This window comes from Lonchura striata, chromosome 10 (assembly GCF_050655825.1).
Source record: "Lonchura striata isolate lonStrDom1 chromosome 10, ASM5065582v1, whole genome shotgun sequence".
Taxonomy (NCBI): domain Eukaryota; kingdom Metazoa; phylum Chordata; class Aves; order Passeriformes; family Estrildidae; genus Lonchura; species Lonchura striata.
Window position 1 is genome coordinate 24,520,587 of NC_140712.1, and position 14,723 is coordinate 24,535,309.

Genomic DNA, 14,723 nt, shown 5'->3' on the forward strand with positions numbered 1-14,723 from the left:
GGAAGGACAGGACAGCCCCGGGGAAGGACAGCCCCGGTGGCCGTGGCCCGGGGGGCTCCAGGCCGTGCGGAGCCCGGAGACACGAAAGGGAGGATGCGAGGATGCTCCAGGCAGGGGAGACGCTGCCGAGCAGCCGAGCACAGCAGCGCCGCACGGCTCGGCTGGGAACGGGCGGCCCGCGGGGTCCCGGTCCAAGGCACAGAGACGGAACCGGGATGTGGGGCGGACCCCTGGAACACGCTCGGGACACGTTTCCTCCCCTTTTCCCCCCATTTCCAGGCGTTCCCCCGAGCAGCAGCTCCGCAGCTTTGTCCCGTCTCTGGCACCATCTGCAGGCGCGGCGCGGCTCCCTCCGGAGCACGGGAGGCAGCGGGAGCATCCCCGGCCGGCCCGGCCAGCCCGGAATTCCCGCTGGAATTCCTCCCAGGGACCGTTCCCAGCCCAGCCTGCCCCGGGAATGTCCCTGAACGCAGTGCGGACCCCCAGGGCTCCTCCAGGGAAAAGCGCAGCCAAGCCTGGTCCCTGGAAGGGGCAGTGGGGGCTCGGCACCGAGCCGGCCCTCAGCCCGAGCCAGCCCAAATCCCCATCCCGGTCCACATTCCACAATTCCCCATTTCTCCTCCTGCAGAGCCCCAATCCCCACCCCATCCCACGTTCCACAATTCCCCATTTTTCCTCCTGCAGAGCCCCAATCCCCACCCCATCCCACGTTCCACAATTCCCCATTTCTCGTCCTGCAGAGCCCCAGTCCCCATCCCACATTCCACAATTCCCCATTTCTCCTCCTGCAGAGCCCCAATCCCCATCCCATCCCACATTCCACAATTCCCTGTTTGTTGCTCCTCCTGCAGGGCCCAGCTGGGCTCACAGGCACACACCCCGAGCCCAGAGAGCCCTGGGGACCAACCCAAACCTTGCTTTTGGGGACCAGCCCAAACCTTGCTTTTGGGGCCCAACCCAAACCTTGTTTTTGGGGACGAGTCCAAACCTTGCTTTTGGGGACCAACCCAAACCTTGTTTTTGGGGACCAGCCCAAAGCCCAGCTGAAATCTCCCTCGCAGCTGCCGCAAAGAGACCCTTTGTGAGAGAGAAGCAAGAGAGCCCCTGCAGCTCTTTCAGCACGGGGCTGCAGGGCTGGGGAGATGGGAGCAATGCAGGGTTGGGAGGTGGGAGTGATGCAGGGCTGGGAGCCATGCAGGGCTGGGAGGTGGCAGCGATGCAGGGTTGGGAGGTGGGAGTGATGCAGGGTTGGGAGGTGGGAGCCATGCAGGGCTGGGAGGTGGGAGCCATGCAGGGCTGGGAGCAGGGAGCCATGCAGGGTTGGGAGGTAGGAGCCATGCAGGGTTGGGAGCAGGGAGCCATGCAGGGTTGGGAGGTGGGAGTGATGCAGGGCTGGGAGCCATGCAGGGTTGGGAGCAGGGAGCGATGCAGGGTTGGGAGGTGGGAGCCATGCAGGGTTGGGAGGTGGGAGCCATGCAGGGTTGGGAGGTAGGAGCCATGCAGGGTTGGGAGCAGGGAGCCATGCAGGGTTGGGAGGTAGGAGCCATGCAGGGTTGGGAGGTGGGAGCCATGCAGGGCTGGGAGGTGGGAGTGATGCAGGGCTGGGAGCCATGCAGGGTTGGGAGGTAGGAGCCATGCAGGGCTGCAGGGCCGGGCTTTCGGGAGGAGGTGCTGGGCTGAGCAGGGCACACAGCTCCCAGCCCACCTGCAGGAGCAGGAGCAGCCCAAGGACTCCCAGCTGCAGGCACTGAGCCAAGCCCTCCTTGTGGGATCCTTGGGGTTGTTCACAGCCAGGAGCCGGGCCCAGCTCCCGTTCCACGCTCCGGGTGGGAGCAGGGAATTCTTGCCCCGGCTCCCTGGCACCGGGGCTGGCGCTCGCCCAGCCCTGTCAGCCAGCCAGCACCTCCCACGGGGGAAAACAAACAAGCAGGGAGCTGCTGAGGAGCTTTTGGCTCCGGATTTGTTGTGGAATGTGCTGGGGATTGGCTGATCCTCGTTGTGCTGCTCCGAACACCTGGAAGTGGTTCCTCAGGTATCTCTGAGCAGAGCTCAGCTCTGAGGAAATCCCGGGGCTCAGACTGACCCTGAGCCACCCCTCTCACCCAGAGTCTGCACCTCACACCCCTGCAGGCAGCAATTATCTGTAGTACCTCGGGTACCTCGGACAGAACAGGCAGAACCCAAGCGAGGAAATGGAAAAAGCCTTCATTCCACAGACTTTGTCACCAGGAGATTCCAAACACAGCATTCCCAGCGCGATGAGAGATGCCTCAGCATTGGCATGTTTCCTTCCTGAAGAATTTGCAAAATATCCTTTTTCTTTCTTTTTTTTTTTTTTTTTTCCTCTGCAGCAAAATCAAAGCCAGACTCAGCCTCAAATGATTAAAGGTTAACTAAGACTTCAAACAAGCTCACGCGATGGGTCGTCCTCCCAAGAATGACGGGACATAAACGGGGCTTGGCTTTAGTATCTGCCTTTGATTAGGGCCGTGTCAGAGGGCGATGAGCAGGAAAAGAGCCTCTGGCACAGATGGGAGATGTGCTCTGGAAATTCTTCCAGAAGAAAAATATTGCTGCACCTGTTTGGGGCGAAATCCTGCCCCGGGGGAAAGCATCCCGAGTTCGGGGTGCAGCGGAGTTGGAGCTGGTTTAGAAGGAGACTCTGCTGAAATGTGGTTCTGTTCAGCAGGGTGAGCTGAGGGATGTGAGGAGGCAAACACAGCCCAGGCTGGAGCAGCTCCGGGACCCGGGCACGTCCCGAGGCTGCCAGAGCTCCAGAGCGCTTGGACAATGCCCGGGGGCATGGCGTGGGATTTTGGGGTGTCTGGATCAACCATCCCCATGGGTCCCTTCCAGCTCAGGGTGTTCCACGAGTCTCTGGGGCTGATTCTCCTCGAGGAATTGGCCTCTGGAAAGCAGGAGCAGCCAAGGGAGCAGCACAAACCCTGCACGGGGAAGCAGCAGCTGCTCCAGGCACCACCTCCTCTCACTGCTCAGTCCCAGCAGCATTTTAATTAAAAGAGGTGGCTCCGTGCACCTTTTTCCTATTGATCTGCAGTCAACAAGAGCCCATAAACCAAGAAATTAAAGCCATAATTTACAGCCCTTGGCCGGGCTCTGGTTGCCACATTGCACACGACGGTTTCCTGCCTCTGCCAGGACATAAACTCGATACAACAGCTCCAAAAAGGATAAAAAAAAAGCCCACCCCTAACCCCCCCAGCCTGACGAGGCTTCCTGCAGCAGCCAGCGCCGAGGATGGCTTCCAGCTCGCAGCGTCTGATGTGCGGCCAAGCCGTGGTTCCAATCAGCAGAGCCGAGATGAAAGCGCAGCCCTGGTCCTGCCCAGGTGCGCCCTGGCACCCCGGGCTGGGGGCACGGCTCCAGCGCCGGCGTGTTCGAGCAATAAAAGCCAAATGAGGAACATGTGCCTAAAAACAGCGGCGCGTTTCACCGCCTGCTCTAAACGAGATTTCCCAGGGCAAGGTTTGGGGTTTCTTTAACACGAGCGGGACGGGGATTCCAGCACTTCCATCCCTGCGAGAGGCTGGGAAAAAAAGCGGAGCAGCTCTGCCCCGAAGAACCTCTTATTTACAGCTGTGAGGGCTCAAAGAGCTGACTTAAAGCTCCAGATGACAACAACTCCTCCGAGGCGAGGTGCCAGCGTTGAGCAAACCTTTGGTCGGGGGCGTTAAGTGCAGGGAAGCCGCGGAGCCCGGTGGTATTTCCAAGCGGGGCACGGCAGAGCTGCCCAGGGATCCCACAAAGCACACGGGGGAGGCAGGCCTGGGGGAAAAGATCCTTTTCTGTGGCTTGTCGAGCAGCCTGCCCTGGCTGCTGCCTGGCGGGGCTGGCAGGGAGCGCAGAACCAGCTGCTGCTCCCGCGTTCCAGGGCACATTCCAGAGCCCCGGTGTTCCGAGGGCTATTTTTCAAACACATATAAATAAATAATAGATGTTCCTCCGCTGGGTTAAGTAAAGGTGGCCCATCCACCTCGGACAACTGGTAATTTGGTCCAATTTGGTTTTAAATTGATGCGTTATGAAATAATAGGAATCTGTCCCTGCTATCAGCTAGCTAACTGGCTTGTGGCTACCCTACGTCCCTAGCTATCATCTACTTTATCTGATAGTAAAAAAGAACATTATATAACAATACAAAAGTAACATAGCAAACAAAAAAACAACAAAAAAAACAAACCAGAACAAAACCATAAAAGCAATAAAAAAGAAAGAAAAAAAAACTAACTTGTCCTGAGCTACATAATTTTCTGGCCCCACTGGCAAACATATGTACAATGTCCACAGATGACGGGAGCGCTGTCGTGGAAAGAGTCTCTGCAATTTTAACTTGCCTCGAAATGAAATCCCTTCTTTGAGGCATTACCTGTGCACAAGGTGCAGGCCAGGGGGTGGCCTCAGGCTGGAGGAGAGGAGCTTTAGATGGGACAGAGCAGATGAGAGAGATGAGGCTGCTCCAAGCCCCATCCAGCCCAGCCTCGGGCACTCCCGAGGGGATCCAGAGCAGCCACAGCTGGGCTGGGAATTCCATCCCAGCCCCTGCCCACCCTCCCAGGGAGCAATTCCCAGTATCCCAGCCCTGCCCTCTGGCACTGGGAAGCCATCCCGGTGTCCTGGCACTCGCTTTGCCCTCGGAGGCATCCAGCTGACACAGACAAGGTGACACCTTGGTGCAGCCTAAGGAAAATCCCAGAGCAGGTTTCTAACCTGTCCCGGGCAGCTCGATTTCATCAGGAGCACGAGGCTCCTGCCCGAGCTGGGAAGGCAGCAGATAAGCACATTCCTGGGGAGTGTTTTGGGGCAGAGCTGAGCCCTGCCCTGCCCTGCTGCGGTTCCTGACTCGCTGCAGGGCAGCTCTGGCACTCGGGGCAGGCAGCTGGAGAGCCACAGGGCACAGAGCAGCTCTGGCAGAGCCTGTGGGCAGCAGTGGGGCAGTTCCTGGCAGTGCGGTGCCCCTGGAAGCAGCACTCTGGGAACGTGCAGCTTCCAGAGCTGCCCTGAGCCAGATCCTCCTCCCCACAGCCCAGAGGCACGGCTGGAACAGCAGCTTTGCCAGGCCAGGTCTAGCCCCCTCAAGTTTGGATCTTTCCTTGGGTACCACCGAGCCCTCCTGCCCCCTGGGCCCTTCCTGGCCCCAGAAATGTTCTGGAGACAAGGGACACCTGAATACCCCAAACCCACAGAAACGCCACCTCAAAGGGCTGAGAGCAGAAATCAAAGCAGTTTGTGACACGAGAGCCAGGGAGGGATGAGCCTGGAGCCCCCATTTCAGTGCTTCATCACCTTCCTGCTCTGAGGTGTCTGGGGGTACTGAAGTGGAGCCCAGAAGTGCTGATCAAACTCCCTGAGCCAGCTCCAACACATCCCTGAGGGCTGGCACATCCACTCTGCCCTGGCAGGCCCCGTGCCAGGACAGTGACCTCTGTCCTCAGCCTGCTCCAGCCAAGCAGGGACCTCCTCTGCCCCACGGGCTCTGCCCCTTCCAGCTGCTCCCAAAGGCACCAAGGGGATCCCGCTGGAGGCAGAGGGATTGGGACCCAGGGGATCCCATGGCACAGGGCAACGGTGGCAGCGATCCCAAACCAGAGCCAGAAATACCTGGCACGTGGCCCCAAACACCCTCCCGCAAGGCTCTGCTGCTTGCCAAGGAGCTCCCACTCGTTTCTCTCCTTTTCCACCTTCAGCAGGAGTGGGATGTGAGAGACATCACAGCCTGGGCTTGGAGCAGACACGGGGGCACGGGATTTCTGCCATTTCTTGTCAGGACCACACAGAACAGCAAAGGGCCCAGCACCCTCCCACCCGGTGTCAGCGTGGGGGACCAGCACAGCACCCCCACCCCCTCCAGCAGCTCCAGGGTGGCAGCCTGATGAGCTGAGATCCACAGAGCTGCCTCTCGGCTGTATTTTTGGGAATCTGACAGCTCCATGGAGCTGCAGCTCAGGAGAGGAGATGGGGTCACTCCCCTCCAGGCAAGGAAAACATGGATATCGCCCCTGGGAACTCCACAGTCCACGCTGGCCTCCTGGCTCCTGTGAAATCAGCTCTTGGAGGCCCTGCCAGGACCTGCTGCACTTCACCTCTGCAGCCAAACCCTCCCCTGCAATCCCCTGCCAGGGCCTGCAGTCCCCCACTGCTCCCCCCAGCACCCAGAGGTGCTGCCTGGGCTGGGCTGCAGCCCTTCCCCACAGCAGCAGGAGAAACCACCCCTGAATCTCCAACTTCTGTCCCTCCTCCTGCAGCACTTCTCACTTGTTTGTCTGCTGGGACAGAAGTCAAAAACCTTCCAAACCCCAAACCCCAGCAAGCTGTACAGTGAGGCCAGGGCTCACACTAATTCTTATCCCAGTCCTGATCCTCCTTAGACAGATCCCATCTCCCTCTGAAATTGCTCGTTACGTTATAAAACTGTAACTTGATGCCCTGCTGAGAATTTTTAAATCTTCTCCACTGTATTCTTAAAGTATCTAAGCAAAACCCCCATCACTTAATGAAGTGTAAAACTAATTATTATGAAATAAAACTAGCTGTTCACCAAGTGGAAAACCAGCCCATTTTCGTGTCCTATTTTCCTTTGCAACGCATTCCCTGCCCTGCTCTGCAAATGTGGAAATAAATATCCCTCCCAGCGTCGTGCTGCAGCCCACCAATGAAAACCTGCACAATTTAATGGCCCTTAAATGCTCAACATCTTTTTCTCTTCCTGTAAAATCCATCTGACCTAATGGCTGTGACAATTACGTCCACGGCCTTCCTATTAAAAGGCAATTTTCTGAGCTGGCAGAGCAACACAGGCCCGGGATGACAAAAGCAGTAAACTCCAAGCTCCCAGCATTCCCAGGCAGCTCCTGGAGACAAAAAGGCCAATTTCCCTTTGCAGAGAGCTGCTGCACAAGAGAGCCCCGTGCCAGCAGCAGCTCCAGGCTCCATTACCTCGTTAATGTGGCGCTGCTGCTCCAGGGGACCCTGGGGCCTCTCTGGTGGCATCTGACACTCTGCTGACCTCCCATTTCTCCTCTGGCTCCTGCCCATGGATGTGGAACCTTCCCCAGCGAGGGGAGAGCGTTGTGGCTGGACTGGTTCGTTCCACGAGCCCTGGAGATACCCCTGCTCTCCCAGGATTTACACAATCCACACCTGTTAAAGCCCAAATCTCCACTGGTATTTCTGTACCTTAAAAAGAATTGACCACTACAATACAAAAAAAAAAAAAAGAAGAAACCATTTTATTGATGTTGTAATATGGGAGAGATTTAGAAAAACATACCTAGAACTCCCTGGGATAAGGAAACACAGTTATCAAAACAGGCCAGTTAGTACAACAAAACAAATCCTCTCCAATAAGTTTCAAGTAATGCAATCATAAAAGAATTTGGCTAAAAAGTAACTCTTTACTCTGAGATGTTTTCTGTAATAGTCCTCTAAGAAACTAAAGGAAAGCAGCAGCAGATCTGTTTTACTACAGACACGTATTTAGTAAATATATTAAAGGGATTTCTATATAAAAACTGCCCTGCACATCCAACACTGTCTGGAGCCTCCACGTGGCCTCTTCAATCCTACAAGACTCTGCCCAAAAAGGGAGGGAAAAAAAGGAGATAAACACAACTCTACTGTAAAAAAAGGAGCCCAAGGCCTGGAGGGACAGCTGGGGGAGCCCAAACAACACAAAGCAGGGAACTCTGACTTCAGCCCTCATTTTTCAGGAATGTGGAGAGGAAGTTTGGCTTTTCTGCATCAGGATGCCACATTCCCCCTTGGTGGTTATCAGCAAAGGCTTTTAAAAAGCAGACTGAGGTCAGCACTCACTGGTGTTCAATTTAAACAGCTCCATTCCTTAACAGGCTCGTTTTTCAAAGACTTCCCTTGAACAGTAACAAATTTCATGGTGTTTTTTTTTTTTTTTTCATAAAACTTCCTTATGGAAACCATCCTTCAGCTAAAAATGAAGCCTTGTTTCATGGGGAGATTCCAGCAATTAAAAATTCTCCTCCCATTAATCCTCACTACTGACATCTTCCCCCATAAATAAGATTAAAGCACATCATTTACAGCTCAGAGCTGGTGCTTGAAAATCCACTGCCTCACCGACTGCTCAGTCCCACCCTGACGAGGAGTGAAACTGTGCAGGACCACGGCACTGGGATCCAGCTGCTGCTCCCCAAACCAGCCCCTCCAGCCCCACTCTCCAGCCTGCAGGAGTCAGGATTGAAGCATTCAGGAACACTCTGAGGGGAGGGAGGGCAGGGACTGTTAGTGTTTTAATGGAAAACCTGATTTTTTTTAAGTCTTGTAGAAGCAAAGGCACTAAATCTTAAGGTTATATATTAAATAAAGGCTGTAACTTGGCCAGCCAAGTTACAAGAGACAGCAAAACACCTTCCTGCGTGTCACAGCCCATCCTGCTCAGGCAGTGTGACAAATGAGCCACTTTCTCTTCATCATTAAGGGACATCCCCAGCTACAACACTCAGCCACACTGCTCTGCACAGTTTATTTTTAACCATCCCGTGAGAGTTCAAGTTCGAGGATCAACTGGAGCTTCTGGGTATAGGTCCTGCTTTAATAAGTGGTCAATCAGACATTAATTTAACCTCCATGTCATCATTTTGACAGTTTTAATAGATGCTCTATACTTTTTATCCACCTCATGGAAACAGTGCCAGGCCTGAAACGCCACAGGCCCGGTTTAGTGTTCGATGAGGAGAAAAGGCTTCAGCTTTGGGAGCTGTTTGGTGCTGGGGGGCTGTGGGTGCAGCCCTGCCACCAGCAGTGTGTGACAGCAGCACGGAGGAGGCTCTCGGTGCCACGAGCACAGCAGCAGAGCCGCCTCAGCACACCAGGCCCTGCCGCATGCGGATGATCTGCAGCAGGGCAGCCTGCACGTCTTCATCCATGTGTCCCTGCAGGAGCAAACAGTCACAACCACAGGGAATCCCTCTGGGCACCCCCACCACCCCCAGGGGCTCTGCAGCCTCACCTGCACGGCGCTGAGCAGGTGTGTCCTGTACACTGCCACCACCTCCTGGTGCTGCCGCGCCGCGTCCTGCGAGACACCGGGACACCAGGTGAGCTCCCCACGCCTCCAACCCTGCCCCTCCAGCCCTGGGCACTGCCACAGCAAGCAAAGCTGCATTTCCAGCTCTAACTGCTATCCCTTCCACTAATCAGGGCAAAAGAGTGACTGCTTTTCTGCTGGGAGGCTGCCGGAGCCAGCCAGAGCTGAGACCACAGAACCTCCTGAGCTGGTGAGAACCATCAGAGCCCAGCTCCTGGTCCCTTGTGGTGGTTGGGAGTCTGGTCAGAAAAAGTCAGATAAACTTGAGAAAACTCAGAAGAATTAAAACATTCCTACAGCTAGTATTTTGAACTTGTTATTACTTGTAAGGTGTTTACAAGGAAAGCGTTGTTCCTAATGAACCAATATTGTAAGGAGTATTGGCTGAAGATCAATCAGGTCCAGCCTTCTCAGAACTAGCTAGAAAAAGAATGTGAGGCTAATGAACTCAGCTTTCACCTTCCAAAAATGTAGGAGTCATGTCGCTTCCTTCACCTGTCCTCAATACAACAGTGACAGCCCTGCACACTGCTTCATCACCAGCATCAGCTATTTGGTTAAAAACACCCATTTTAGAACACTTCGCCTGGTAAGAATCAGCCCTGCAGATACTCTGATAGATGTGTTGGCGAATCTGAGCAGGAGCAGAACTCACTTTGCTCAGACACAGCTCTAATAATGAGCTTCACTGAAGCCACAGAAGCGTGCAGCACAAAATCCCAGCACTCAGGACGTGCCCTCTGCTCTGCCAGTGCTTCGTGGCAAACAACAACACCCCAGGCTTGCAGGCAGAGGAACACAACTGAAAGCCATTAAGAAATTACCACCTCACCCTTCCAAGGTGAGAAAAAATACACGGTTGTAAGAAATAACTACAGCTGAGCCTTCAGGGATGGTCTTGGCAGGATTACAGCAGAGCATCCCATAAGCACAGATTCTTCCACTTTGCTTATATCCTTTTTATCTGGAAAACCTGTCAAGTGTTGCAACTCAAATCGAACAGGAAAGCAGAAAAAAAAACCTTACAGAGAAGCAGAACGGAGGGGGAAAAGCCCAAGCAAACAAGGGGCAGTGCACTTGTGAAGAGTGAGGCTGCATGCCACCCCTGCTCCAGCGGGCACATCCTCATTTCCCTGTTTGCACGGGGAATCAGGCAATGCTACTGCACATCAGACAGCACCTTGTGCGAGCACTTACAGCCAGCTGCTGCTGGAGTGTTTTCACTTGGCTCTGGAGCAGTTCCACCTGCTGGTTGTGCCTCTTGGAGGGGATCCCAGTGGTGTATGTCAGCTGGGACAAGCCGTTGAGAGCCTGCTTCAGCCGCTCCACGTCGTTCAGCAGCTCTGTTATCTTTTTTAAAAAAAAAAAAACACGGAAAACACCATTTAAGGATGTCTCACTGCAAACTGCTCTTTAACACTGAGTCTGGTGAAGCCCAGCAAGCACTGAAGGGTCTTTGTCCCAGCTTGCTACGAGAGGACTTTGCTTTCTTGACATGCTGGTTCCCACTGTGCTCCCTGGCACCCGGGGGTGTCAGGTACAGACCCTGCAGCTCAGCAGTGATGTAAGAAACTGAAAAAAGGGAGGCTCTGAGGATATTCCAGGTCTAACTTCTAGGAGGAACAGTGAACCTTTAGAAGGCAAGTCAGAGATGCCCAACAAACACATCTCCAGAGGAAGCGGGAACCGACATCCCCAGAAGTCTCAAGCTTTTACAAGATTTAAACACTACACAATGTCCACGACATATAAGGGACTGGAAAAACTTTGCATAATGCAAAATCAGGACTTCAGCTGCTGTGGGCCAGCCCTGGGTTCCTAATGCTCAGCACAAAGTGGTGCTGGAGCACCTCAGGAGCTGCAGCCCAGCCCCCGAATGCTGAGCTGAGAGCACCAGGAGCATGAAGCCCAGATCTCACCTTGTTGTCCTTGGCTTCCACCTGCTTTGCAGACTCCTGGATCCTCTTCTGCAGGTCAATAATGGTCGTCAGGGATTTGTCACACCTCTCCTTCTGGTCTTTGATCTCCTGCTCGATGCTGCAGCTCCTCATCTGGAGCAGCTCCTTCTCGTCCTTGAGGGACAGCTCGCTCCTCCTGGCCTGCAGGGCCTCCTCGCAGGCCTGCTCGTACTTGTGGCTGATGCTGGCCAGGTGGCCAGCCATGCTGCTCACCTGGGCCTCCAGGGCCCCCTTCATGGAGCTGTACTCCGCCATGGCCACCACCTCCTGGCTCCGCAGCTCGGCCAAGGCCCGCTGGCTCAGCTGCAGCTCCGCCTGCAGCCGCAGCACCTCCTGGCTCCTGCCTTGGCTTTCCGCCTCCTTCTCCCGCAGGCTGCGCCTGAGGGCCGCGACCTCGCCCTGCAGCCCTTCCTGCAGCCGGGTGAATTCCGCCCGCGGCACCGAGCACTCCTGCAGCCGGGCCAGCTCCCGCTGCAGCTCCGCGACCCTGAGGGACTCCTCACGGTAGCGCTGCTCCTTCCTGCTCAGGGCCTCCTGCAGCTCCTCCACGGTGCGGCCCAGAGCCTCGCTCAGCGCCTCCAGCTGCCCCGCCGGCGGCTGCGGAGCCGCGGCCGCGTCCTGCCGGCCCTCCTGCCCCGTCAGCTTCCCCAGCAGAGCCCTCAGCTGCCGGCTCAGCCCCTCCATGCTGCTGGCGCACAGCCTCTCCAGCCGGCGGGACTGCTCTGCCAGCAGCTGGCTCTGCTGCAGGTCCTTCTGGATGGACAGCACGCCGCTCCGGAGCTTCTCGTTCTCCTCCCGGCACCTCTGCGCGTCCTCCTCGCTCGCCCTGCGCCGCTGCTCCTGCTCCTGCAGCCGTGCCCTCAGCTCCCTCGCCGCGCCGCCCGAGCTCTGCTCTCCGTCCTCCAAGGGGCCCACCGGCGTGTACTTGGACTTGATGCACTCCTGAATGGTGTCCAGCTCCTTCTTCTGGGCTTCCATTTCTGCGTGCAGCTGTGAGATTTCATCTTGCCCCCTCTGGTGCTCAGCCCTCAGGGCGGCGTTGCTCTCCTGCAGCTCTTGCACGCTTTTATTTAAAGCGTTCACCGTGGCTTCGTGATCTTTTAAACTGATATACTCCGTCTTTAATTGGTTCTGTAAGAGTTTCACCTTGTTTTTTAAAGCTCCATTTTCTTCGTTTACCCTCAGGAACTCTTGCTTTATCTCTCCAATTTTGCCCTTCAGATCTGACAGCTCCCCGTTGGTTTTTTCCAGGGTGCTGTTCAGGACAGTTTTAACCTCCTCATGTGTGGTTGCCAGCACGTACTGATCCCTCAGGGTCTCCCTCAGGCCAGTGACCTCGGTCACCAGTTTGCCCGCTTTTGCTTGCTCCTCATCGTATTTCTTCCGAAGCTCAGCAAGCTGCTTTTCAAGCTCAATCCCATTCGATTTTAAAGCTTCCACCTCTTTCTTGTGCTGCTCTGGAGACAGGTACACAGCTTGCAAGTGGCTGATATTCTCATTTAAGTCGTTCTTCTCTGCCAGCAACTTTTCAGCTTCTGCTTTGCTTTCATTGTACTTCTTTGTTATGTCAAAAAGCTTTTTTGTCAGGTCACCCACAGCCAGATCATTTGCTTTCTTCAACTCCTCATGAATTTTTAAAGGCACATTCTGGCTTTTAATTTCAGTTTTTAGCATTTGGACTTGCTGCTTCAGCACCTTGTTATCAGCCTGCAATCTTTCAAGCTCCTTCTGCAGAGTCTCATTCTTGTGTGATAGCTCAGAAATTGCCTTCCCCAGCTCCTCCTCCCTCTGCTCAAACCCACTCCTCATTTGCTCGTGCTCCTCTGCCTTCACATGCCGTGCCAGCTGAGCTCTCTGACTCTCAGCCTCCCTCTGTAACAGCACAACCTCTGCCTGCAGCTTCTCCAGCTCCCCTTCCACCTCTGCCAGCCTCCCTGCTTTCTCATTCACCTCGCCTGACAGCAAACCCTTCATGTTCTCAAACTGCTCTGCGCTCACAGACTGCGCCAGTTTGGCTGCCGTCTCCCTGAGCTGCCCTTCCAACTCCGTGACGTTCCTGCCCCTTTCATCTCGCTCCATCTCCACCTTCACGAGCTCCTTCTGCAACCTTTTGTTTTCCTCCACCAGCCTGCCCTCGTCCCTCTGGAACTCTGCCACCAGCAGTTCGTTCTGCTTGATCTGGTTCCTCAGTTTCCCCACCTCGGCCGAGGCTCCCTCGTACTTGGCTTTCATCTCCCGGAGCTGCTCCTTGAGCTCCTCCGTCACCTTGGCGCTCCCCGAGGCCACCTCGCTGGCCAGGTGCTCCTTGAGAGCCAGGAAGTGGCTCTGCATCTGCTTCACTTTGCCCTCAGAGTCGAACATCCTCTTCTGCACGTCCTTCAGGGCGTCCTCCAGCTGCCTGACCTGGCTGTCCGACTCCGCCTTGCTCCTCTCGCACTCCGAGGCCAGAGCCCTGCACTCCGAGCCCTTCAGGGCCAGCTCCCTCTGCAGCTTGCTGATCTCCTCCTTGGCTGCCCCCAGGCAGCTCCTCAGGCTCTCCAGCTCCTTCTTCAGAGCCTCCTTCTCGCAGCTGGGCGCCTGGGCAGGCAGGGAGAGCTCCAGGGGCCTCAGCAGAGACCTGGACTGCAGGGAAATTGGCACAAAAAATAAAAGTTCACAACTCGGACAGGTCATGTACACATGCTTATTGCTTATTATTTAACATGGGGACTGCCACTATTTCACATGGGCACTTATTATAAATGCAGGTGAACCCACTGGGAAGAAACAATGGTGACTGACTCCAGTTCAGAAGGCTGAACGATTTCTTTATTATAACTATGCTAAAATACATTAATACACTATTTAAAGGAGATACTAAAACTACAAATCTGCTTTTTCTAACTCCCATATCTAACTCACAACTCCTGACCCTCTCTGAGAGCCCAGCCCCAGGTGGGTTGGATTGGCCACCAGGCTCAAACCATCCTCACCAGAATCCAACCAAGCAATCACCCCAGGTAAACAATTCTCCCAACACATCCCACAGGGGAAAAACAAGGAGCAGAAATAGAAATCGTTTTCTTTTTCTTCTCTCTGTGCTCCTCTATGAAAAAATCTGAGAGAGAAGAATGTGCCTGCCACAGGAACTGCTATTATTTAATATGGGAACTGTCTAAAATCCAGTTGATCTGAGCATCACTAGTACAAGAGTTTGTTTTGTTTTGTTTTTTGTTTTTTTTTTTTTTAACAGCAAGTGATTCTTGCCCCTATTAGAGAACAAGTATTTCAGCTTTTAACAGCAAAAAACTCAGTTACAGCTCTGCATTATTGCTTCCCAATCACGGAATGGTTTGGGTTGGAAGGACCTTAAAGCCCTTCCAGTGCCACCCCTGCCATGGCAGGGACACCTCCCACTGTGCCAGGCTGCTCCAAACCCCATCCAGCCTGGCCTGGGACACTGCCAGGGGCAGCCACAGCTTCTCTGGGAATTCCATTGCAGCTCCTCCCCACTCTCCCAAGGAACCATCCCTTCCCAATATCCCATCTAAACCTACAGGGGCAGGTATAATGCATTCATTCCACTTCCCTTGTTCTGCATTCATATTTAATCACTCATCTGCTAGAACAAATTTAATTTATTAAGACATTGCTCCCATCCCTCATGTGTGTGAAAATGATTTTATAAGGAATCAGAGCAGAGAATG

The 14,723-nt window shown here is 54.6% G+C and overlaps 1 protein-coding gene across 2 annotated transcripts in view; it reads right to left on the reverse strand.

Annotated features, from left to right (window-relative positions):
* Window positions 1–7,226: 7,226 nt before the first annotated feature.
* UACA (uveal autoantigen with coiled-coil domains and ankyrin repeats) overlaps window positions 7,227–14,723 on the reverse strand; it is a 28,911-nt gene continuing 21,414 nt past the window's right edge. For both annotated transcript variants that reach the window (XM_021543433.4, XM_021543432.4), the window contains 4 exons: window positions 10,999–13,659; window positions 10,277–10,429; window positions 9,002–9,067; window positions 7,227–8,924 (listed from right to left, as the gene is read on the reverse strand). In XM_021543433.4, coding sequence (XP_021399108.2) covers window positions 8,853–8,924; window positions 9,002–9,067; window positions 10,277–10,429; window positions 10,999–13,659 — 2,952 coding nt within the window. In that variant the 3' untranslated portion in view covers window positions 7,227–8,852. The remainder of the gene's footprint in view (window positions 8,925–9,001; window positions 9,068–10,276; window positions 10,430–10,998; window positions 13,660–14,723) is intronic.